Raw genomic sequence first — 25329 nt, forward strand, 5'->3', positions numbered from 1 at the left:
CACAGCATTAACGTTATTACCTCTACTCTTTCACCTAATACCTGTAAGCGCCACTGTACAAATGACCAATGACTGCAAATTTCTGTGTGATAGAAACGGCACTGAGCAAATGGGAAAAAAAAAACTTTAAGTTAGGTATTTCTCAGATGTGGTCATATGTGGTTAAACAAACGTGATGTCAATAAATAGGATGTCAAAGAATCCATTGACTACAAGAGTTTAGTGTACATTAAGTGCTCTTTTATAGTAAAAGTTCAGAAATTAAGTTGGTATTCGGTGGGCATGAGTGACTTTACAATTAATATTCTTATTCAGAGGAAATCATACATTCACAACATTCACAACAAATCAATTATATATGCTACAGATTTGCAACTTTCACCAAAACGTAGCCCCAATACTGAAGAAACACTTAAAACATATAAAACCTGTCTCCTCCCACAGTTTTTTGCTAAACTGATCTTGCTACTTCCAACTGTCCTACACAAACAATCCACATAGATTTTTGATTTATTGAAAACTGAGCCTAAGGAACATCAAAACATTTAGCTGTAACTGGTATTGTTAACAAATACTTTCAAATTCTTACAAAATATATTTTCAAGGTTCTTGTTCTTTGGCGTCAAAGAACAATTGCAGTCAATGCAAAAATGGCATTTTTTTCAGTTTGTTACTTATAGATTCAATACATAATTGACTTTAAAATACTTTACCAACAATCTCCATGCCAACTGTGTGTGTGTTTTTTCTTTTTTAGCAGTTTGAAATCTGCGACAGGTGACATTTCCATGTGCTAATTAGCTCAGTGACACAGAGGATGTTCCATCATGAAATAGTTGTGTATTAATTATGTGATTGACTTATTGCAGCTGTAGAATTCCTGTAATGATATGTACTGCAGAATTGTCTCGTGCTAATTAACTCACTGACATAGAGCATTGTCTCTTATGCCAGACATTGTGAGTTCAAGCCTAAATTGATGTAAAATTCACATTAGATATTAGAATGCAATCTTTTTTTTCATCTTTCTACACTTTACATGTTGCCCCGACCATTGCTGTGCAGCACGTATAATTTTCAATGTCCTTGTTTGTTTGATTATTATATTTTTTAATATGATTTTAAAAAACAAGTACATTTTTATTCTATATGTTATATTATTATTATACTAAAACTATTCACATAGTGCGTTGCATACATCACCCCAAAGGAAAGGCTTCAGGACATAAAGTGTATACTCCCCCACCAGCAAAGTGTGACTGCATCCCCAGCAATAAGTTTTTCATTCACAAATATATATATATATATATATACATATACATATTAGAGATGCACATTATTAATTCCAATGTCCTTTGATGCTGCATAGAAAATAAAAAAAAAAACAACAGCTGCAATTTACAGCCATCTCCTGAGGCATCCCGGAACGAGGTGGCATTTCATTTCTAAAATCAATGATCTTCCTCCTCTTCAGAGGAATCCCATGGGGCTGCAGCCGTCATGATTTTAGTTTCTCCATCTGAGATTGATTTGACATGATGGCCCGTCCCAAGTGTTTTTAGGGAACCTATATCCGAATCCCCCGCCGTGCGCACACACACACACACACACTGAATGTGGGGTTTCTCACATTCAGATAGAGCATTGATTTCCCATGTCCTTGTACTGAACTTTTCAAGAAGGTGACAGACAGCTACTTCAGTTTGCCAGCGAGGCAATCACTACTCTGCCACGGGGACGTCTCACACAGGCTACACTGCCTGGCAGCACTGCCTCAAAGATGAAGATGTAGGCAAAAATGCATTTAGGATGCAAAATACCAAACAGCCACTCTGCCAGTGACACAAAATATTTCATTACTCAAACACACAAACGGATCAAATATCAATGCGATCGCTGCTCTCCCACCTGCCAGTGTAACACGATGAGGAGGCTGCGCACACACACACACAAACATTTTACAGGTACCACACTTGAAGGAAGAAAATGTTGGAAATGTGAGAGGACTCTGCATCCTTTAATGTCACTGCTAGTTTGTCTGTGTCTGTCAACATGCGTCTACGACCTGGAACAAACAGCCCCGTGTGTTTGAAGTGAAGACAGAATGGCAAATGAAAGTCACCTGAAACATTAAACTACTACTTCAGTTCTTCTGCTGTGCACACCTTTAGTATCCATCAACTGTGTTTGTGCAGTCAGGACGCTGATAGGTAGCACATGGCTTAGTGTTTTACATCAAAGTAACATCTGTTTTTGGGTATAGTGCGAGAAATAGTAGAGTAGCAAAGACAGGTAGATTTTAAAGGTAAAAAAAAAAGTTAACAACACATCTTGGTGAATGATGTTAAAAGCTCATGAATCCTTTCACATAATGTAAAACACCTGATGTTGACAGATCATAAAGTCACAATAATAATCAATTTGAAAAGTGAACACTTTTGTTTTTTGTTTTTAATTTTCTTATGTACTTACATGTTTCTCAACCAGCTAGCTGCTCCCATAACCAAGTATTAGTGACTGTATAAATTTAATAAAAGATTAAAACAGTTTAATGAGACTAGAATTCAATTGTTTTTTGGTACTAACTATAGTTTTATATTGATTTTCTTTTTTAATTGTTATAAATTGAAGAACATATCCATCGAAAGAAACAAAATGCCATAATTAGTGAAGTGCAACGTAGAATCATTTTGTTCAGTCACATCTCACTATCAAAGGTGAATAAATATTTAATTTCAATTATTTTTAAGCTGCAAACCTATCTATTTTTACATTATTATTATTATTATTATTATTATTATTATTATTATTATTATTATTTATTTTTTATTTTTTTTTACTATTATTTTATAATTATTATTTTGCTCTTACCATGTATTCTTTTTTACTTTTTTTAAAAATGAAACTTCATTATTACCGCAGAGCAGAAGGTTATGTTTTACCCTGTTTTTATAGTATAGTGGTCGTCATGTTTGTATGTGTGTCTGTTTGTGTACACGATAGTGTCCTCAATTTTTGACAAATCCACTTAAATTTTTTTCCTGTGAATTTGCTTTTGGGCACAGATGAGACCATTTCATTTTGGTGGAGGTAGGTTTAAGATCAAGGTCACAAAAAAAAAAAGAAAAATCAAAAATCACAAAATTCTCTATCTTCAGCATGGGGCAAAATTTCTAAAACTCATATCTCCGTCAGATCTTCATCAATTCGTTCAAAATTTTGCAAGATGATGTAAGGGTATGACATGCAACATCTGACTAAACATGATCTGGATCCGATACAGATTGCTGACTCGGCGATTTTTTTAAATTAACATTGGAAAGCCCATTTACGACGTTCAAAAATTCCTATACAGTTTAAATGAATGAAAAACGTTTTTATTTCATTCAGTTTTGGTGGATTGATGTCGGGTTTTGACCCCTATCAAAATGTCGAGTTTCGTACAGATCCGATCCAGAACGTGCAGGTTGAACTTTGTAGAGATCCCCAGGATATCTTTATTCCACTTAAGTCTATCATGAGAGTTAAAAAAAAATCATGTTGAATGTCCACCATCTTTGAAAGGCATTCAAGTGTTTGTCAAGCCATCTGCAGCTTTTGACACATGCAAAATTTGGCGTTTCCGAAAGTCTGCACTTAAAGAGCGCTTTCACTTGTTTGTTTGTTAGCAAGATAACTTGAAAAGTTATGAACGGATTTGGATGAAATTTTCAGGAAATGTTGACAATGGGACAAGGAACAGGTGATTAAATTGTGGTGATGTTCTGGATTGCTCCTTAAGCGCGATGGCTTATAGGTAATGCGCGGTGGCTTATTGGTGGTAGAGAGATGTGTGCTGTAATCTTTAAATCACAGTATGGGTGAAAATAGTGCTCTAGTTATTTAGGTGCCATGTAGTACATCTTCCAATCACATCCTACAATTAAATGTAAATAAATATATAATTTATAGTATTTAAAAAACTTGCTGTTTGGTTTAAAAACTTTCATTTACTTACGGATGCCTCTATTTATTGTGGAATCCTGTGAAACAACAGCTTCATCACAGTTTGTGAATCGTGATACAATCTACCGTTTCATGACATATAAATCTGCTTTTTATCCCCACTTATGTGCGTTAATCTGCACGGCTGAATTTTATTGTTCAATCTGTATAAAAACACTTCATCAAAATGACAAGTTGCTTCTATTTTTCTTTTCTTTTTTCAAACCAGGGTTTGTCGGGCCAGACAATTTCCTGGCCAGGCACCGTGGTTTCTCAATGTCTTGTCATCGCTGTGCAGCTGGCAGCCAACCAGCAGAAACAAAGGGGTTATTGCATTTAATGTGCTTATTTAATGGGATCCTCAACAAAAAACCTTTTTGGCTGAGATCATTGACACTATTTCATCATTATAATGGGGGAAACAAGAGTGGCCTTTTAGGACGACAAAGCAAAAAGTTGAAGGTGGATGCCATTAATTATGAGTCTGCTTGTTTTTTTGTGTGTGTGTTTTTTTAGCGCACACACACAAGCAGTGAATGTGAAATACTCACAAAGTGAAAGTAGCACTTAGTGAATCAGGACATTTATCTGGAATCGAAATAACTGGAGTCTGCCTTCCATAAATACAACATGTAAGCAGAGGTGAAGTATGCAGACATAAACTATATATATAATATATATATTTATACAGATGCCTTTGTGGAAAATAAATTAAGTTTCAATTGTGCAAGATTTTCTCTTCCTTTTTAAGTTTACTGTCTCTTTTTAAGCTTCAGTTTACTGTATGCAAGGGGACCATGGCACGATTTATGACCAAAATTAATGTGGGAGATGAAAGTAACCACAGTAGTAACTTTTACATTTCTTTTTTTGCCTCGTCTGCACATGCTGTCTAAGGTCAACACTACATGAAGTGCAATCATTTTACAACAGCAATGCATGTTTTGTTATTGCAATTAAATAAATGAAATGTATTTTTATTGCATAACTGCAACCATCACCAGCCCTCCCAAAGGAAGGGTAAGAAAAACTTTATTAAAGGGAGAGTATAAAAAGAGAGGACAGTGTTGCATCTAGGTGAGGGGGTAGGGAACAGGGAAGAGGGAGTCAGGGTAGGGAAATGGAAGGGGTGGGGAAATGCAATGTGATGTAAACTTTTACTTTGAGTACTATTTAATTGAGCTACTTTTTACTTGTACTGGAGTATTTTATGTATGACTTACTTGTACTTCTACTTGAGTAGGATATATCAGTACTCATGAACGCTACTTTGTTATTATTTCTTTAGCTATTTTTTGTTTTTTTGGGATCAAAATACACAGAGTATCCTGAGTAAATGTTACCTGAGTTGGGTACAATGAGGTGGCCCCCCTGGGAGCTGAAGGAGCCCAGAGCGGTGCAGGATGGGTCCCTGCCACGGAGCAGTGTCTGGGTCTGTGTGCGGCGGCCCATGGTGCCGTCACTGTGATCCAGCAGGCAGTGCGGCAGTTTAGGTGACAGCTTAGAGGATAATTCCCCTCCCAGGTCATCCTGTGGGGTCACCAAACCTGAGGAGTTGTACACCTTAATCTTCAAGTTTGGAAGCGGGTCCAGCAGAGGGGAGTTGGTCATGGGGATTTTGTCAGCCACGTCGTGAAGGGCGTAAACGGGGCCGCGGTACATTGCAGCTGCTGAGGTCAGATCAGGGGGTGCTGTGAGGAGATCCGCTGCAAAAATAGGAGACAATAGGATTGAAAATAAGTGGAATGTATCATGTATCAGTGGCGATCTGCAAGGCTGCTTTTCACTCATTTGTTTTTCCATCATTACAGAAGTCCACTCCACCACCATGACGCATTACTCAGTTTGAGAAGTCATGGCTGTGATTCATGAGCACCAGATGGTTTCGCTAACACTCAGTTCACCCCGTAGGTACAGGGATGAATGAATGCTCCGCGGCTATGCTGAGTGGGTGGAGGGAGCGCTCCGTCCTACAGTCCCACCGCCCTCTGATTATAGCAACACAAGTTTCCACGTTAATGAAAGTCACAAAGTTACTTCAATACCAGTCCAACCGATAGCATAGTTATCAACAGACTGAAAAAGATCAAACACCCAGTGTGCGACACACAGCATGCCATAGTCATAAATTAAAGACTCAGAGATGAGGTTTGTTTTCCAATTGTGACCAAGGCCACAAAACTAACTAATGTAAACAGTGATATAACATCTTATCTATCTATCTATCTACGTATCTATCTATCTATCTATCTATCTATCTATCTATCTATCTATCTATCTATCTATCTATCTATCTATCCACCTTTCCCCTGCACTGACGTCTTATGCTCAGACCCTTAGTCACTGTCTAAACTCTAATTCTAATTACATTTTTCAGTGCTACAAGGAGAATGACCTTTATATTCACTAATGAAGGAGCATCGTTTGGCTTGCTCCATCATTAGGACAGGCATTTCAATAGTTCCAGCCCTTCAACCACAAGCAAACACACACATGCACTAAACCACCACATAATATCATTTTAGAAAAAGGTTCAAAAACAGGTTTTTTTCTTCCCTTTGTACAAAACAGGTTAAGATACAGAGCTAAAGGGGCACTATAGGGGATGAAATAGCTAATAGCAACAGGCTAATATGAGTGAAAAACCATGGATATGTGAAAACCTCAGGAGCAGTAATGCTGCATTTAAGGTAACTGGGAACTGTGGTTTGTCCGACCTCCTACTTTAAATAGTGCATTGAAAGGCCACCAATCATACAAACATGAATGTCCTCATAGTAAATACTTGCCAGGTCAGCCATGTTTTGGAGAATGTGCAACATTCTTAAACCTGGAACGCTTTGAAGATGGAAATTGGAATTTTGAATTTGTTTGAATGCAGCATCAGCTGAACAGGTATGAATATATGTGGACTTCTGGGGGAGTGCAAATTGTACCTCTAGGTGGAACGAATCTGGTCTAAATTCCATATAGCGCCCCTTTAAGAAGTCTCACTAACCTCCGGAAACTAAATGACAGCTCAAGCAGCTTTAGCACAAATATCTTTAAGGTATCATATTGTATAACAGTGCATAGAACAGGGTTAGGGTCAATTATAATTGTAATGGCGTAATTGAAAAAAAAAGTTGCATAACTGAATTGCAATTGAATTCAGATACTGTATTTCATTTTGTAATTGTAGTTGACATGGAAATTCTACAAAAACTGTGAATTACAATACAATTAAACACAAAACTGGGGAACCATGTTATAATTCTCTGGCTTACACAGACGTAGCTAAGAATTATTAAAGTATGTTTCATGTCAACTTTTCCTGCTACCTATTTTACCATAACAAATATAATAGAGGGGTATACTGACAGAAACCATGACGTCCACACCAAAAATATTAATACCGATATTTTCATGGATATGGAAGCCTAACAAGGAAACCAAGAGATGAGAAACAAAATAGATGAAATGATATATCTCTGATATATTACTGACCCGTTATCATAACAGATGCTAACAGAAAGCTAACACAAGAGTAAAGTTGGGTTTTATGGGGTTATTTATTTCAGGCTCAGTAATTGTAATTAATTATAATTGAACTTTAATAATTGAGAACATGATTGTAATTGACTTTCAAGGGGGAAAATAATAATTGTAATTTTAGTTGTAATTGGGGAAAAAAATGCCAGTAAATATAATTGTAATTGAGTTGTTATTAAACATGGACAATTGAAGTCGGAAGCTTAATTAAAAAATGTAACTGACTCCAACCCTGGCATAGATAATATTGTTTTTTTGTTGTTGTCGTACATAGAAATGGGAGTGTAGGTCTGACCCACTTCACTATATCTGAGAGAATCGCCACATTTTGACAACCATCACTAAGTTTCTTACAGGTGGGGAAAACCCAAAAGTGCCCCGAAAGAAACTGACGTAAGCACAGGGAGAACATGCAAACCCCACACAAATAAGTATAAGTATGTTTACCACCTCCACCCACCTTTGCGTGCTGTCTTGATGCTGACTGGTTGAAAGCCTCCATTGAGGGCGGAGGAGTCGATGATGTCAGAGTTAAAGTCTCTGTGGTTTTTCCTGTAGACGAATAGCGCCACGGCCAGGGAGATAACCAGACACATGATCACGGCGATGACAATACCCACATAGAGAGCCACATCATCCGTGCTGGGGGCCACTGAAGGGGGGAGACACACAGATAAATAAAAAGTCAAGCTTATATTAGAAGCACAAATATTTCTCTCTTAATATTCAGCTATCATTATCAAGACATTAATATCCTGGTTTACTGCAGAGCCGGATATTAATAAGCATTTACTGTGTCTCGTGTCGTCTTCTGTATTGTGGTTAATCATTAGTAGCGTGCACAGGCGCAGAGTTTGTGCAATAAGTAAGATTATGTTATTAGAAAATAGGCACGGTGCACACAGTGTAGTGTAGTTTGACACTTGCTACAGTTTACTAAACTAATTCATAAAAGGTGTGCAGACACTTTGTAATCCCAGAACATTAATGTGTTAATAAAACATCCAACCAGGTTAATGAGACTAGAATTCAATTGGTTTTTGGTACTAACTATAGTTTTATATTGATTTTCTTATAACTGTCATAAAGTGAAGAACATAACCCTTTATGGAAACAAAATGCCATTATTAGTGAAGTGCCATGTAGTATAATTTTACATCTCACAATAAAAGGTAAACAAATATTTAATTTGCATTATCTTGAAGACTGCATAGATTTTTAAGCTGCAAACTCAACATCTATTTTTTATATATATTATCATTATCTTTGTAATTATTTTTTTATTTGTATTTATATATATATATATATTTGACTTTTGCAATTAAATATAATTTATTATTATTAATATTATTTATTTTTTTATTTTGCTCTAATCATGTATTTTTTTTAATCAAATCTCATTATTTCAGTGCCATGTAGTATCATTGTACATTAACTTTACGTAATTTACGTTAATCACAGACAGAGTTTCTGCAATAATAATAATAATAATAATCAGTAAAAAAATGTTATGAGAAAAAAGGGACAGCGCACACAGTGTAGTGTAATTTGACAAACACTTGTTAACATTTTTCTAAACTAATTCCTAAAAGGAGTACAGACACTTAGTAATCCCAGAACATCTGCCAAAACAAGAGTTTAGACCTTTATTAAGAAGCTGTTTTGGATTTAAATTCCTTTTAATAGCTCTGCACTGAACCTGAAAGGACGTTTTTAACCAGGCAACAAGCAACAACATGAAGACGATGATAAAAATCTGCACCAGCAGCGTTTTTAAAGGTTAAAAAGGTTCCTTGGCTGAAACCAAATGAAACTCTGATGTCTACCCAGAACCAAGATCAAAGGTGGTGAGTTGTGAGATCTTGATGTTTTCATCTTTAAATTGCCATGCTCTGTGTTGGAGTTCAGAGCCTGACTCAGTCTTTGTTCTTACACAGTGCAGATAAAATCTAGACATAGCTTGCATTTCTCCACTGCTTTTATCTCTGCGTCCCTCTCACAGGCTCTGTGTCCACTTTCCAGCTGGAGAAACCTCTGCGATTAGCAGCTCTGGCATTAACCGCACAGTTCGTCGTCCGGACTCAGGCAGGCAATGGTTACGGATATCAGATCTTTTACTGGATGCCCATTAACAGCCTGTACTGTTTGTTGTGTTTTTGTAGGAATGCCCTTTACTGTCACAGAGTTGACAAATGGCGAGGAATGCCTGCTTTATAGGTGATTAAGTGCCACAGAGCATATGGTCGCCTGCACAGGAAAACAGCAAACATGACAACTTCGATTTTCTGAGAAAGTTACTATTAAATTATGCAAACTGACACATAGTTTTTATTTTTCAACCAAAGAAAACATGCATTTAATCGATTTCTGAAAATGGGATTTATACTGCACCAGTAGGTGGCAGTAGTCGTATCCTATTGGCCTTTTTTCAAAGCACTTTGAAAGGCCTGGTTGTTGCAGAGCATTTTGTGTAAATTAGGCTCATGTGTCTCAGGGATACAGATGGCACTTAGTCTGTGTCTGTTGTGTTCTCCTGCACGGAATGGGATAAAAAGGGCTGAAGGGAGATGAAGGCAAATGCACAGAGCTTTTCTGCTGAGTTTAATTCAAAAAGTTAAACAATATTGTCAACACATATATGCTTTCCAGGCTTTCTGGTTTTTTAAACTTCAGATTTTCCTGCTTCTGGTCTAATGTGTGTTAGCTTCGTCACTGAACAGTCCATCATGACCTCCGATTTTATTTCATACATCCAATAAACAGTAAACATACAAACATGGAGGGGTTTACAGAATAATAATATAAATTTCAGGGGTAACACTTATTATATTCCACTCACGACGGACACGAGAAGCCCGCTCATCTGTTTTCAACCTTGACTGAGATGTCACAAACACAGCTACATCCTCACATGTCCCGCCAATAATCCTTCCTCTAACACCGGCAGAGCCAATGATTAGAGTCGGATAATGGAATTCACTGTGCAAAGCTTCCCTGCAGTTATTTAACATGTATTTCATGCGCCCAACAGTCTTTCATACATGTTTTCAAGATAACAGCAGCCTCCCCGCTAAATACAGGCATTAAAAACGCCTCATTTAATATATTTCTTTGAAGACAGGACTGTGAAAAACATTTTTCTACATTTCACTCTGTGTGAGGAAGTAGATACAAACACCTTTTGAAGAGAACTTAGAGAAACATAATAAAGACACTTAACTTTGGTTTGTACGGAAGTAGATTGGGGCCAATTTGATGGAGAAAATAGAGTAATCAGAATCAGAATTCCTCTATTTATCCCAGGGGGAAATTGCTTTTGTTACAGCCGCTCAAGAAAATATTACAAATAAAAAGGTTCAACTTTAAACAAAGAAGAAAGAATGAATAAATGTTAAAAAGTGCATAATTAAGTAATTTTAGACAAATCAAGAATAAAGTCAAAATTTTAAGATTTAAGTTGAAATTTCGAGAATAAAGTACAACAGAATAGAATAGAATACACTTTTATTGATCTCCAAACGGAAAATTCACAACAGACCATAGTAGTGCAAAAATGTAAATTTTAAATATATAATTATTATTATTTAAAGTTTGAATATAATGTTGATATTAAAGTCAAAATTTCGAAAAAGAAAATACACTCAAAATACAATATTGTGATAAAAGTCAAAACTTCTAATGAAGTCAAATCTCCGGAAGCTGAAGAGGGCCAATTCACCATGACAACAAACATCGCTGCCGTCTGCATTGATGAATGCGTTAAACCAGGAGTTCTCATCTGGTCTCAACCTGGGACCCACGTTTTTTCCACGGCCATTTAATCGCGACCCACCTTTTTCAAAAATAGCTGTTGAAAACACACATTCTCTTTTTTAAAACATAAATCTATATATTTTCCTGTGCAACATGCATTTCACTGCATGTCTGTCAAACGTCCAACATGAAAGACTAAGTATTATTAAGTAGTGTTTTTGACCTGCTGTTCGCGACCCACTCAGTACAGGTCCGCGACCCACTTTTGGGTCCCGACCCACCAGGTGAGAATCACTGCGTTAAACTAAACCTCAAAGTTGGGTTCAACAACAAAGAGATTCTTTTTTTTTTAGCTCATAAACACAGTGTTATAATATCCCTTTAAGGACTTTGAAGAGATATTGCCAGAAACTTGATCTGTTTAGAAAGAAAAACCAGTCCGGACTGTTGTCGTATATGGTGAATTGGCCCTAGTTCGCTTCCGTAAATTTGACTTTAGTTGCAAACCTACGACCTTAACCACAATATTGTGAGTTTATTTTGGAAATTTCAACTTTATTCTAAAAATTTCAACTTTAATCTCTACATTTTGACTTTATTCTCGACATTTTGACTTTATTATTGATTTCCCAATCAAAATGTGCCCTAATTTGCTTCCGTAGGTTTATCATAATACTATAGTAGGAGGTTCAACTCTTTGGTATTAATAATAAAAGAAAATTTTCAAAATTCTCTGTACAGTTTTATTCAATGTGTTGCTGAATAAGACAGTTTGACGGGTCACGATTAATCAAACAATGGATTCATAAAAAGGTCAATTTAAAGTTCTCAACATTTAACCAACACTAATTTAAAGAAAGTCATAGACTTGATGTTAAATTTAGCTTTAGTTGGAGTGTTTTGCAGCAGTCTTTGCAGATGCTATACATACAGACATAATGTATAGAAAGACATGGATGTTATTTGGCTTCAATCCCTTGGCTGCAGGATGATCAGATTGACCGTGCAGGTTGACTTCTTTTGGTAAAAATCTCTGTGTGAAATTGATCGAAATTGAATGTAAAGTATGTGAAATAATAATTGAAAAGATTAGACATTGACAAACAGGGAAACAAAGACACGACATAATGTTAAATTATGAAAAAGATGGACAAAAATCAAACAATGACTCACATGAACTTCCCAAATCACTTCTGTCTTTTGCCTCAGAGGACTTCTGATACAAGGAACCTTAAAAAGAAGAGGGATTGTGGATAGCAGAGAGCGGGAGGAGGGAAAACCAAAGGAGAAGGATGATCAAAATCATATTTCCACAGAAAAAAAAACACAAAACAAACTCAACAAATGAGACAGCAACAAACTCGTGAGCAGGAGTGATGACACCGGGAAGTGATCTTTCCTGATTTGGTCCCTCTCCTCTGTATCAGGGAACATGGAGGTTCTGTGAAGGAGCTGTGTGATCCATCAACTTGGCTCAGTGCCTTAGCAGCAGCAGGACTGACGCTGGCATGTGAGGCCAACGCAGAGACTGATAAAGCGTGGGCTCCAGCAGAGTCAATAGAAACTGCAGCCCTGCATCTGTCACTGGGGGGGCTGGCCGGGAAAAAGGCAGCGCTCGAGATAAAATAAATGATTATGCGAGGAAAGCAGGAAAGAGGAGAATGCTGATGGAGAGTGATTTGGCCAATTGGGTTCATGAGATCTTTTGAAGGTCCCCACTAGGCCTTTGGATGGCTTCAGGGATGAGACCGTACACTGAAGTGGAGTGAAAGTGAGGTTATAAAGCAGCAGGCACACATAATATTCAGTCTCTCGGGGACACCCATAAACAACTATACAAACAATGAAGTCCTTATTGAAAGCAGGGGGAGCTACAGGCAGACAAGTGGACTGACAGAAAAATCAATGCTTTGATGGATGGAGTGGGTGTGTACATGTAATCAGGCAACAGGGATGCAGGATACCAGTATGTGTGTGTGTGTGTGTGTGTGTGTGTGTGTGTGTGTGTGTGTGTGTGTGTGTGTGTGTGTGTGTGTGTGTGTGTGCTTGTTTGGGTCGGACTAACTGATGACCTATTTGAACCCATGCTGTAGAGTTTTAACTGGATCTGACTAAAGGAATGCTTCATTTAGTGAGACAAAGATCATTCTGGAAGTTTGTTTGTTTGCAGTGGTAATTTTATTGACTATAGAATTTCCTCAAAAGATACATGTGAATGAAAACAATATCAAAATATATTGATATTTTCATCAATTAATAACAACTAAACTGTAATTTTGTCACATGGGACAAAAATCCAATCAGAATTCATGTGATCGTGTGGTCTTATACAATGATCACATTATATCGGACTGTGTATTAAAAACATTAATATCATCCCATATCAGGTTGATACATTTTTAAATGCATAAACTCATATCTGGGCTACTTTAGTCAACTATATCCGTAACAGATGTTATATAGTTGACTATAACTGAAATAGTCCTGATGACTAAATTTGAACTAAAACTAAGGAGCATTTTTGCCAAAATCCAAATTTACAGTCAAAATTAACAGTTTGTTTTTCATTTATTTTATTTAGTGAAAGAAATACAATTTATAAAGTGGTCAGGCAAAAATGAAAACTGAACAACATACAGTAGATCATCATACGTTGTTTGAAAACGCTGCAGGATGAAGTGAATAAAACATAGCTACTAGTCCTCTTCCTCCATTGATGCTTGTCCTCTTTTTTTCTTTAATTTAATCAGTCAGAGCAAATGTAGGAAAACAAAAGAGTTGAAATGAAAAGAAAAAAAAAAAAAAAAACATTTATTTTGAGTGTTTTGCTAGTTTTTATTTATTTGCTGCAATGGTTCCATAGATAGATTACTACATTTGACTGATATACAGTGTATTTCTGTGTTGGTAGATGCAAATTCCCCTGAAAAGTGAATTCTTCTCTCTTTTTTCAATTCAGTTCAATTCAATTCAACTTCATTCATATAACGCAAAATACAACAACGTTATCTCAAGGCGCTTAACAATATAAAATTAATAGTACGAAAGAAAGAACCCAACAAGATCCACATGAACAAGCATTTAGCGACACTGGGAAGAAAAAACCACTTTTTTTTCTTTTTTCCTCTTTAATCCTTGAATTTTAGTGCGTTCGTTCTCTCCAGGTGCTTTTATTCAAAATTTTAATTTGTCCTATCTGAAATTTGAATATTGTGTCCGTGTTTGTTTTACATGTGTTCATCCACTTCCACTCAGCTAGTAATTGGAGAGTTTGGGAACAGTACAAGGTGTACAGTGATGACTGATTTAAAGGATATTTGACTTGTTGTATTATTGTTATTGGCTTTGCTATTGGATGGAAGAAGCCATACTTGCATTAATAGAATAATCAAATGCAAACAAATCAAATTGAAATATTGTAAGAAAAAAATAATCAGCTACAAATATTATAGAATAGCATAATAATAATAATAATAATAATAATAATAATAATAATAATAATAATAATACAGTTTTTTTTTAATATATCAACTATACTAACTTTAAAGAAAGTATGGCTAATTCTTAGTTTTTCCAAAGGCCAAAGTGGAGCTTCCTGTTATGATTGTCTTCTCTTCGTGTTTGAGAGCAATAATAGCATGTGCCCTTGTGTGAGCCTCTGTTCTGCTTTCCTCAAATCGATATGTCAAGAAAATGTCAGGCCTGTGCGCAGGGTTAGCAAAAGCTTGGAAAAGAACATCAGAATGGAGGAAGACAGACCACAGGAGGAGCGCAAATAAGAGATTCAGACAAGCCAGGCCTCGGAGAAGTGTGAAAACAACATGTGTGGAGTGTTGTGGAGTTTCTCTTGCTCCACAGGCAGAGGGTAACCTTTCTAGATCAATCTGAAGATCCTTAACTTTGTTACCGCCGACCTCCAAAACTCTCTGACGGGGCTAAATGTGATAAACAAGTTTGAAAGTAAATTATAAAACAACTTTTTCCTTTTTGAGTCGGGTCAGTTGTTTTCGACAGCGCGCAGAAATGGATGCTGAGCACCTCGAGTTCTTTTTTTTTTTTTTTTTTTTTTCAAAGCCTGACCCATATTAAATTTCTTTGCTAAAATTCAGTGATGGATGCAATAGAATAGATTTAAATAAATTCAAACAACAGGAAATAAGATCAGACTGCAATGGAATCCACAGACATGTGTTTGTTCAGATCCCGGCTCGGGCCCTGGAGGGAGCAGATCAGTGGTGTGAGGTGAGTTCGGATTGCACACAACTTCCATTCCCAATCATATTTGCCATAACGTGAGCTTTCAGATAATGGGCCGTTCTCATAAATGCCTGTAGAAACGGTCATTAGCACTGACATAAATGGCTTCACCCTCTTAGCTTCCAAAAAAAATCAATCCCTGAAATGATCCTAAATCTATATCATTATGGCTTTATATTCTCTGCAAACTGGCCATCAATCTCCTAAGAACTAATGCTTATGGGATAGGCTGAGTTGCAAAAGGGTATACAAAGCCGGGGAAGTGCGGGGGTGAACATATGTTTTGCCGCAGGGGGGGAGACAAAAATGAGAGGAATAAGACAAATAAGAGTGAGCGTGTCTCGATCTCCGCATAGATTTTCCCCTTGATGTCTCTAAACGCTGTTAGACATATGAGCTCGGCTATAAAGTCAGCTAATGCATCCCTCTGACGCTCAACTTTTAACATCAAATGAAATCACAGGACATTTAAGTTATAGCTTCCTGTCTTTGGTACATGTAGTTCTTACATCACATCCACACACCATACGGTATAGGCAGCACTTTACAAGCAGCTCAGATCGGTAGCACACCTCAATGACCAGCTGCATCAAATACACAACATCCAGCAGCAGCCGAGCCTCTGTTGTAGTATTAGTGTCACAATCGCCATCTGTAACGTGTTACGCTCACAGTGGAAGCATCTGTGACAGTAAGTGGCTCCAACCATGTTTACTGAGGACAAAGTTTATTAAACTAGACACTGAGTTTAAGGCAGCTCTGCTTCTATCTATCTCTTTGGTTTTTGTTGTATTCAAGAAAAGAAATCAGGTTTTGTGTATGAAAATATGAATGTATGTGTTATCTTTACACCTATGCATCAAAGAAAAAGGCAGCATAGATGTATTAAGTGACATTGTTTGCTAACCTGAACTACGCTGACAACTATTTCCTGCCTCTTAAAGGGATCTTCCACTGTTTTTACAAATGTGGCCTAAAACCTTTGAAATGTCCTTATTAGATGATGTATGGATAAAACTCATTGTTTTGCACCACATTTGTTTTATTAACAGAACTACTTCCATTTTAAAATCTGTGTTCCGCCATCTTGAAATCACATGACTGAAGCCTCATATCCCTGTAAATATCCCATTGTTTTCCATTGGAGCGAAACATTCAGCCTGCTTTTTAAATAATTTAGCAGCTGTTTCAGTCAAAATGGCAATTTGTGCTGCTTTTGGATCCTTTAGATCATCGAATTCAGCCCACAGAAGAAAGTGAAGAAGACAGAATTCATAAATTATTGTCTAAATTACCAAATAATTCAGTTGCAATAATGTAATAATGTAACAAGTTCAATGAAACTCCAGAATATTTGGAGAATCGCAGTTTTCCCATGCTTTAATCACATGACCGCAGTCATTTCAATCCTCAAAATATTCACATAACTCACAAAAACAAATTAAAAGAGAAAACCCTGCAGGGACTGATATCTGTCACTTATTGCCTGGATATTGTCAGCGCCTTGCATACTTTGTTTCATCTGCGGTCCATTGAGTTTGACACCCTGCTCTAAATAATCGGGAAAAATTAAAGTCATCAATGTAAACCTCGTTTGTTTACCAAAAGAGGATAAAAACAGTTGTAACCCGAAAAATAATCTATGACCACAGGGGGCGACAGTTCCCACCCTGCGATTTTGTAGTCGACAACAAAGCAGAGAAGACAAGCTCTCCTAAGGGACCTTTACACCCCCTTAAACAGTGTGCTGACACGCTTCGGTGGCTGAAGTTAGCGAGTCCATCACTGACTGTTGAAGGACTCCCACCCAAAAGGACTTTAGGGTTTGTGCGTCATTTACAGTAGTCCCATTTTAAAAAGTGAATCAAATGGATATGGTGCAACATAATATGTTTTGTAAGGCATACAGTAGATCATCTAAACAGCAAAGGATCCCTTTAAACTATTTTTACTCCTATTTCTATGCAAACACAAGAAAAGCCCTGTCGGTGGGTTTAGTACACTTTCCAGTCCTAAGTAAATGTAGAGGCAGGGAAAGGAAAGGAGAAAGTCATTATGGACTCACCACCATGAGGAGCAGAACTCACTACCTCTGGATCTCAGGAACATGAACTCATTCTCATAATTCAAAGCTGGACTCAAAACCCACTTATTCAAAACAGCATTTCCCACCTGACCACCACTGCCCTGTCTCTGTGTTTTTAACTTTAACTTTTAACGTTGTTTTTATTTTGATTGTGTTTTAGCTTAATTTTGCAAACTATGCATGCACTGTTGTGGCTTTATTGTGCACTGTAAAGTGACCTTGTGTGATCTGAAAGGTGCTGATTTCAAATAAAATGTATTATTATTATATTATTGTAGGATCTGAGTGTGTTAAAATTAAGGTGGTAATGTAAACAACTTAGTTTTATGACCCCCCTTTGGCCATCTAATGACTTGCATTGAGAATAACTTCAAGAATTGTACCCTGCGGGTAGGGTAGTAAAGGGTGGCTTCCTTACATGGCCACACATATTTACAAAATACAGTCTAAACTCACTTAAATGAGGACTGCATTGTTAAAAAACAAAATGAGCTGTGCCGTGAGAAAAATACATCTGATATATGAAATATATAACATTTGTTCATCTGTTCCTGTCCTGTGTAATGTTTAGTAGTGGTGATACAATTAGCATGACCTTTATTTTGAAATGCTCATCTGCCTTGACACATCTTTATACGTCTTAGCAGTAGCTCAATAAGGCCCAAATGTGTGTTAAAGTGGACCTTGTGTATTTCTCCACCACACAAGACCACAACATGCCCCCAAATGAAGCTTTTATAATGATTCCTCTATCCTACCCTGTTATAGGGAGTCTTTACAGAGCAACAGGAGGGTCAAGAGCGTCAGGAAAAACGTTTTCTTCCTGGGTTAAGTTGTGTTTGACTTTTTCCTTTAATTTCATCACATTTAAGTGCACCAAACTCACAAATTAATTCATGAGTTAAACCTTTGAGCGAGGAACCATGCTGTGTCTGCCAATTTGCTTCTTTTAATTTTCATACAGCCTTGACTAGCCTGACTCATACCGAGCCGTAGTTATTCCAGAGCGAGTGGTGCTGCCGAAGCCTCGCTTTAGACAAATGAAAGAAGAAGAGCTGCAAAAGCTGTGTACAGTATTTGTGATTTAGAACAGTTCCTCTGTCAAATGCATGTGAAAAACAAAGAGAAACTGATTAAGCACAGTGACGTTAAAGGCATCTTAGCTTTTGTCTCGTTGTTTATGTATGAGTAAAGTGGAACAGACCGGGTGAGAGACGGTGTGTTATGTGTGGGTTTGGAAACACAGCATGGTGATGAATGAGCACAGTGAAACTCCAGGTCAAAGGGTGCAGGGTTTGCTCCGGTTGGCAGGTCAGAGAGAGTAGCAGAGGATCGGGTCGGGTACTCACTCTGCATGCACAGCCCATCGGTGCAGTTCTTGGACTGCAGCACCAGGCCCTCACAGTCCTTTCCCCCATTTTTAGGAGCTGGGGCGCTGCATTCTCTCCTCCTCCAGTGGGTGCACTCTGTCCCACAGGTGGACCACTTACTCCACTCTGTCCATAGGCCATCCACTATCACACAACAGACAGGGGACGGGTGATGAAGATGAAGACAAATGGGGGACATGAGTCGGTATCAGTATGGAGGTGAGACAGAGAGGCACTCATGTAAGCGTGGATTCACAGAGTGAATATGCAAACAAAGTTGAATCTTTCATTTGCATTTAGCATTAGTGAATCACTTCCTCCCAGTTATAATAATAAGGTACTTTCTAATCCATTGCATACCTGGGCAGAGAGGATTACATGGTAGCTTCTGGATGCCTTGACCTTCGCAGATGGCTCCGCCATTGAGAGGCGCCGGGTTGGTGCAGCTGCGTGTGCGCTTTTGGTAACCACGGCCGCAGCGGCTGTTACACACTGACCACTCTGTCCAGGTTGACCATCCACCATTCACTGCCATATGGTCATAAAACATGGAAAAGTATTACTCCCAGTAGTCCAGAATGGTTTAATCCAACTAAAATGTATGTCGTAAAGCATTGTAGAACTTTTTAGGAGAATTCATAATCTGATTAAAAAGCAAATAAATAGAGAAGAAGAGAATGTTCAAAAGGTTGCAAATAAAGTGGGGCAAAGATTAGGTTTCTATAATAAATTGTCCAATTTTCTTTAATTATTTTGAGATTAGTTGCACTTTTAAATGTACCAATATGCTCAAAATTCAACAACTGATACGCATGTATAGATTTTATTGATTGATTGAATTTATTTTCATGTCGTGCACACAATGTGCACGACATAAACCCTCATGGGTTTATAAGACACCGGAAATTTCAGTTGCAGTGATTTACATGAACATTTCACAACATTACAAAGTTGCAGGCTCCTGGCACAGTTCAATCTGGAATAACGTGTATTTTTTTCCCATGCTTTTGAAATAAAATCTGATACAACAAAGGTTCCTTTCTTATAGAATTCTGGATTCTCTTAAGAACTGCATTAGGAAAGAAAAACATTCAATGAAGGTATATAATGATTTCATTAAAATCCCTAAAATAAACAAAGAAACACATAGTTATCAGGTTAAAAAAATGAGCCGAAAAAAACTGTTCACAAATTCAAATTTTTTCAAGTCGCAATCATAAGTATGAAATTGTGTCAAAACATTTAAGCTTCACATGGAACAATTGTTGTTAAACATACAAACATTATTTTGACTTTGCTTAATACAGGCGTTAATGTTGAAAATTGGCTTGCAGCTCACAGCTGCCACAATGTTAACCTAAATTGAACCATTTCAACACATTCGCTTCAAACCGATTCAGGTGTTCAGGAACCTTTAGTTTCTTCAATATCAGTCTAGATATGCACATTATTTGCTGACTTTTTTCTTATTTTTTAAAATGGTTTAAATGCTGTCCTGACAGCACAGAAACCAGCTAATTAGGACCAATTTTAGGCATCACTGCTGTGCCAGTTCAAAAAGCCACCAATGGTACTGTTTTTAATAAAATGGAACATATTGATAATCTTCTTTAATGAATAATAGGGATATTAATAAATCTGCATAACTTAATTTTTAAATACCTGCTCCTGCTGAACAAAAATCTAAAATTGCTTTTGTGTAGAATTCTCTGCGATTTTTGCACTCAGGATTGTTACATCAAATGACACGCAAGAAACATCTTAACCAGACTGGTGTGGCCGTTATCTAATGGTGCATTAAAAACATTATCTTAGAGAGGTAAGGTTATGGTAAAAAAAAAAAAAAAAAACCTGGCATATGTTGAAAATGTTTTCCCCTCAACCCTGAAATCTCCACTTGCTTCTTTACAGTAGAGGCAGTAAATTCTAGTCAGATTGCTCCATTTTCCATTCACTGATTCCTCCTAATGCTGCTCTTCCCTCTCTCATCCATCTCTGTCAGAAACTAAATCCAGTGCAGACTGACACCAGAGCTTGTGGCTGAGAACAAGTCAGTGGCATTTGGAAATGGTGAAACCGGGCCCCTTGGAGCCTCTGACTCTCCGATGTGACGTGCTTATGAGTGAAACTCTGAATACTGGGCTTGGTTCGGGTGGGGATGTCGAGAACAGCAAAGCCCCCACATGTCTTTAGTGTCTGCTGTCTTTCCTTAGTCGATAAAAGCTTTATCTTCTCCTCTCCACTTATTTTCTGTCTTTTCCATCCTTTTTTTCTGCTGTGAATTTATACTTTTGTTTTCAGGTGTCCCTGGGCTGGGCTGGAAACCACTGGGCTTAAAAAACACTCTGCCTATCTGTCTCAGTTTTTCATCACCAGTTTTAGAAACAACTTTTCTCTCTCCTTAGGGTTTTCTCTGGCTGCTTTATGTGGGGATTGGGTACGTTTTCACATACAGCAAGAACTGCACATCAGTGTGTCAACATATTGTGTTTCTCAAGAAGTAAAAAAACAAATATCAAAGCACTTTTGAACACATGGTTTTATCAGACTGTGTTAAAGATGGAAGCATCTGGAAGCTTATCATCTGTCGATGCAACCACTACAACAGATATATTGTGTTCACATGAAGATAACTGGGGCCAACGCAGATAGACTGAAATTGAATATAGAAAAAACGTATTGATAATAGAATAATGTATTTAAAAAAACAAGCTTTTAGGATGTCTAGTCTCTGATCGTAGTGCATTATTTAGGTCGTTTGCATTTGCCAACCCAAGTCTTAAAAGTTCTTGTTTTTCAGATCTGCAACCTGCTTTGTGATCTACAAAAATAACTTCAACAAAAGCAATCTGAGGGCATAAACCTCCGCCAAGTGCCAAATATCCTTTTTGCCAAATATTCACAGTGATCTTGATTATTTTATCATGATCATTCACACTTTAAAGGGTTGGAAGACATGTACTGTATATCCCTGTTAATACAGTATGCGCAATCCGGATCCGACCGAGATTAAACTCAGTGGGGTAATTGAGGACCAAACTCAACCTAACTGAGCCAAATTTCATAAAGATAAATAAACTATAACCTGAGATATGAATTGTTGATAATTCGCCAATAATGAAAGATTGAGGTATATTACATTTTTTTAACTGATCTAGAAACAGCATGTTGATCCCCTCCAAAATGTAATGTAATCTTCCATGGCATAAGGTTTATTTTTGTCACATTAGTCCAGTTTTAAAGTCTTTACACTGGCTTCCAGTCAGCCTCAGAATAGACTTTAAAGTTCTGCTGCTGGTGTATAAATCTGTGAATGGGTTTGGTCCAGAATACATCAGTGAGATGTTAGTCAGGTATGAACCCAGCAGGTCTCACAGATCTATGGACACAGGTCAGATAGTGGAGCTCACAGTAAACATGGTGATGCTGTGTTTAGTTGTTATGCTGCAATGAAGTGGAACAAACTGCCAGCAGAGCTGAAGTCAGCATCCAATGTGAACATTTTTAAATCAAAGTTAAAGGCACTTTTTTTCTCTACTGCACATGACTGAGAGGGAGATTTTTAATCATATTATTGTTGATTTAATGTTTTTACTGATGATTTAACAGTTTTTACTGATAATTTTAAATGTTCTTAATTATTTTTAAGCTGTTGAATTGTTTTCAGTTGCACTTTTTCATCATGTAAAGCACATTGACTTGTCTTGTGTATGAAATGCGCGATACAAATGCATTTGCCTTGCCTTGCCTATCTTTGGTAAAAAAAAAATCAATAAAAAAAATAAAAGTCAGTTTAGTCCTCCTAACTCACAAACAAAAAATCAGAGGTGAAAACATCACTGCCTTGGCAGAGGTAATTATTTATACAACCATGAAGAGCCTGAAGGCTACCAAAACGTATTACCTGTTGTCCTTTTGTTTCTTTAAGGATTAAAAAGATACCAAAATCTGACATTGGAGACTCGAGCATACAAATGGGTGTGTCACTCATCAGCCTTAGGGTCGTCTCCTCTAAACCCAGGAGTCACATTTCCTGTATCATTCTGTCTTTCTTTGGCAGCAATTGGTGCTGTTAACTCAAGCCTTAGCTACAGACCAAGAAGCAAGCAAGACGCAAAAATGCTAGTTCATGAACTTTATCAAGAGTTTCTGTGTTTTATCATGTTTAAAGGACTTTACTGTGCTCGTATCTCAATAGAAGACATAACTGAGAACAAAAGATGGAAATAGTGGAAAACCACCCTAACATTATTAGAGTAGAGCCGTGTTTGGTCCCACATCGTGTAAATACTCCAGTAAATTAGATACTGCTTTGTGTTAATGAAATCGATTTAAAAAATAAATAAATCAATTCTTCTTGGTATTCTTCTGTGGATTTTTTTCCCAGAGGTAAACCAGCAGGAGCTCGACTGAGCAGAGGGTGAGCTGATTTGTTCTGAAGTAAAAAATGTTGAAAGAAGCATCAGCCTCATGCACGTCTTACGTCTTGTCGGGCGTCGCCTTTGACAAATATTAGAATTTAGCTTCACAGCCAAGCTGTGCAGAAACAGTCATGATAGTCGTCTTAACACAGAAAGTGGGTGAGTTTGAGGAAAGCCACAGCTGGGGGTATTTATAAGTACTGCTCAGCCACATCAGCACCTCAGAAAATCCCTGATCCTTCCATCTTTGCACACCTTTTGGCAGGAACTGATGTGTTAATACTACACACAGGGAGGGAGAAGGCCGATAGCTTCGTGCAGAGTGACTTTGAAGCTCACTTTATTTTAAGTTGATGCGATCTCTTTAGGGAATTTAAAACTTTTCCTTTGCTGTCAGAGCTGACTTTGTTAAAAACTACAGTGTAACCTGACATAAGGATGATGAATCAAATCTTTCAACATGTACACAAACCTACCAGTCACTGTTTAGTGTGATGTTCTATATAACAGCTGGTTACCGTATACGATGACTGTGGCGGTTGTGCTTCTTCTTTTTGCCACGATGTTTTTAGCCACACAGGTATAGTTGGCAGTGTCTGAGAGACGGGCCTGTTTGATAATCAGGTTGTGGTCGATGGTGATGTAGAAGTTTCTGTCATCAGCAGGATCGATAACTTCCTCATTTTTCAGCCACTCCACCTAAAAAGAAAAAAGAAAGTAAATGGCATGGATAAGAAACTCTCATCTTCAGGAATAGAGACTTCAGAGATGTGAAGAAAAGGCCCGAGAGGAGTCGGCTTTGTTGAATCGTCAGAAGAATCTATAGTGCAGTGTTTAAACAGCTATAGTTTTTCCTTGTTTCAGTCTAACCTCTCAAATAACTCGGTGCCAGGATTAGAGCACAGTTGTTTACGTCTCTGAGGTCCGGCTACAAAAAGTCAATAGCTATAATGCTCTTTTTACTCTCTCTCTGAATCGAACAAAGCAGCAGCATCATCACACAGCAGTAAAACGAAAGCTCTCCTCAATTCCTACGCTAAGAGGCTCACTGACCTTTTCGTTTAGGTTTCATTTCTCCAAATCATACTGATATTGAACTTGTTGGACTGTCACAAAACCAGGAATTATATGAGTCTCAATTTGGCTGTAAATCACCAAGATCTTCCACTTTTTTCTTTAGATAGAGTAGCTTTTGGAAGAAAAAACATGCCCCGTCCTCACATTGTGCAGTCTCTTTGATTCAAAAGTATATCCTGGTTCTCAGGATTACTACAGAGACACTGTTTAGGGATCTAGTAAACAGGTAGCGTCCTGTGTATTGTAATGGTGTGAGAGGAGATAAGATGACAAAAGAGCCGTGCGAGCGAAGATAAGCAGGATGTTTATGAAGGCTGTTTGTAAGAAAAGATAAAGTATCTGGGAAAATGAAGCAATGACCTGATAGGAGCACTGGCAAGACAAAACAACTCACTGTTTTTGTTGGACTTCATATGTGATAGAGAGCCAGTTTGTAGTGGTACATACAAGATACTCAATGTACTGGTCATTGTTATAGAACCAGTAGTGTTAGAACTTCTTTCAAAAGAGATGTTGGGAAGATTATGACACGCTCAGGGTTGTGTGCCAAACTGCTTCCACACAAAGTGAGTTAGTTAGCTAAGGTAGTGAGATAAACACAAACATTTACACCACACATTTGCAAAAGGTACTTTGAACAATAACACCGTCAAGAAATCACGTGGAGATGATTCCAGCATATATTAATTTAATTAATATGTTTGCACAACACTAAATAACAGGCTATTTTCACAAATCTACAAAACTAGTAAGAAAAAAAGAAGAAATAATGTGTTGCAGCAAGAAGGTTTGTTATGGCACCTTCAGGTCTCTCAGATCTATGAACACAGGGCAGATAGTAGAGCTCAGA

General features: G+C 37.5%; 1 protein-coding gene across 1 annotated transcript in view; it reads right to left on the reverse strand.

Annotated features, from left to right (window-relative positions):
• The window catches only part of unc5cb (unc-5 netrin receptor Cb), a 159421-nt gene that overhangs the window by 12801 nt on the left and 121291 nt on the right, over positions 1–25329 (reverse strand). The window contains exons 5-11 of the mRNA XM_028463505.1: positions 23921–24101; positions 19342–19509; positions 18961–19125; positions 12442–12498; positions 7976–8167; positions 5328–5690; positions 1747–1832 (exon numbers count right to left, since the gene is read on the reverse strand). Coding sequence (XP_028319306.1) covers positions 1747–1832; positions 5328–5690; positions 7976–8167; positions 12442–12498; positions 18961–19125; positions 19342–19509; positions 23921–24101 — 1212 coding nt within the window. The remainder of the gene's footprint in view (positions 1–1746; positions 1833–5327; positions 5691–7975; positions 8168–12441; positions 12499–18960; positions 19126–19341; positions 19510–23920; positions 24102–25329) is intronic.

This window comes from Gouania willdenowi, chromosome 12, assembly GCF_900634775.1.
Source record: "Gouania willdenowi chromosome 12, fGouWil2.1, whole genome shotgun sequence".
NCBI classification, from domain to species: Eukaryota; Metazoa; Chordata; class Actinopteri; order Blenniiformes; family Gobiesocidae; genus Gouania; species Gouania willdenowi.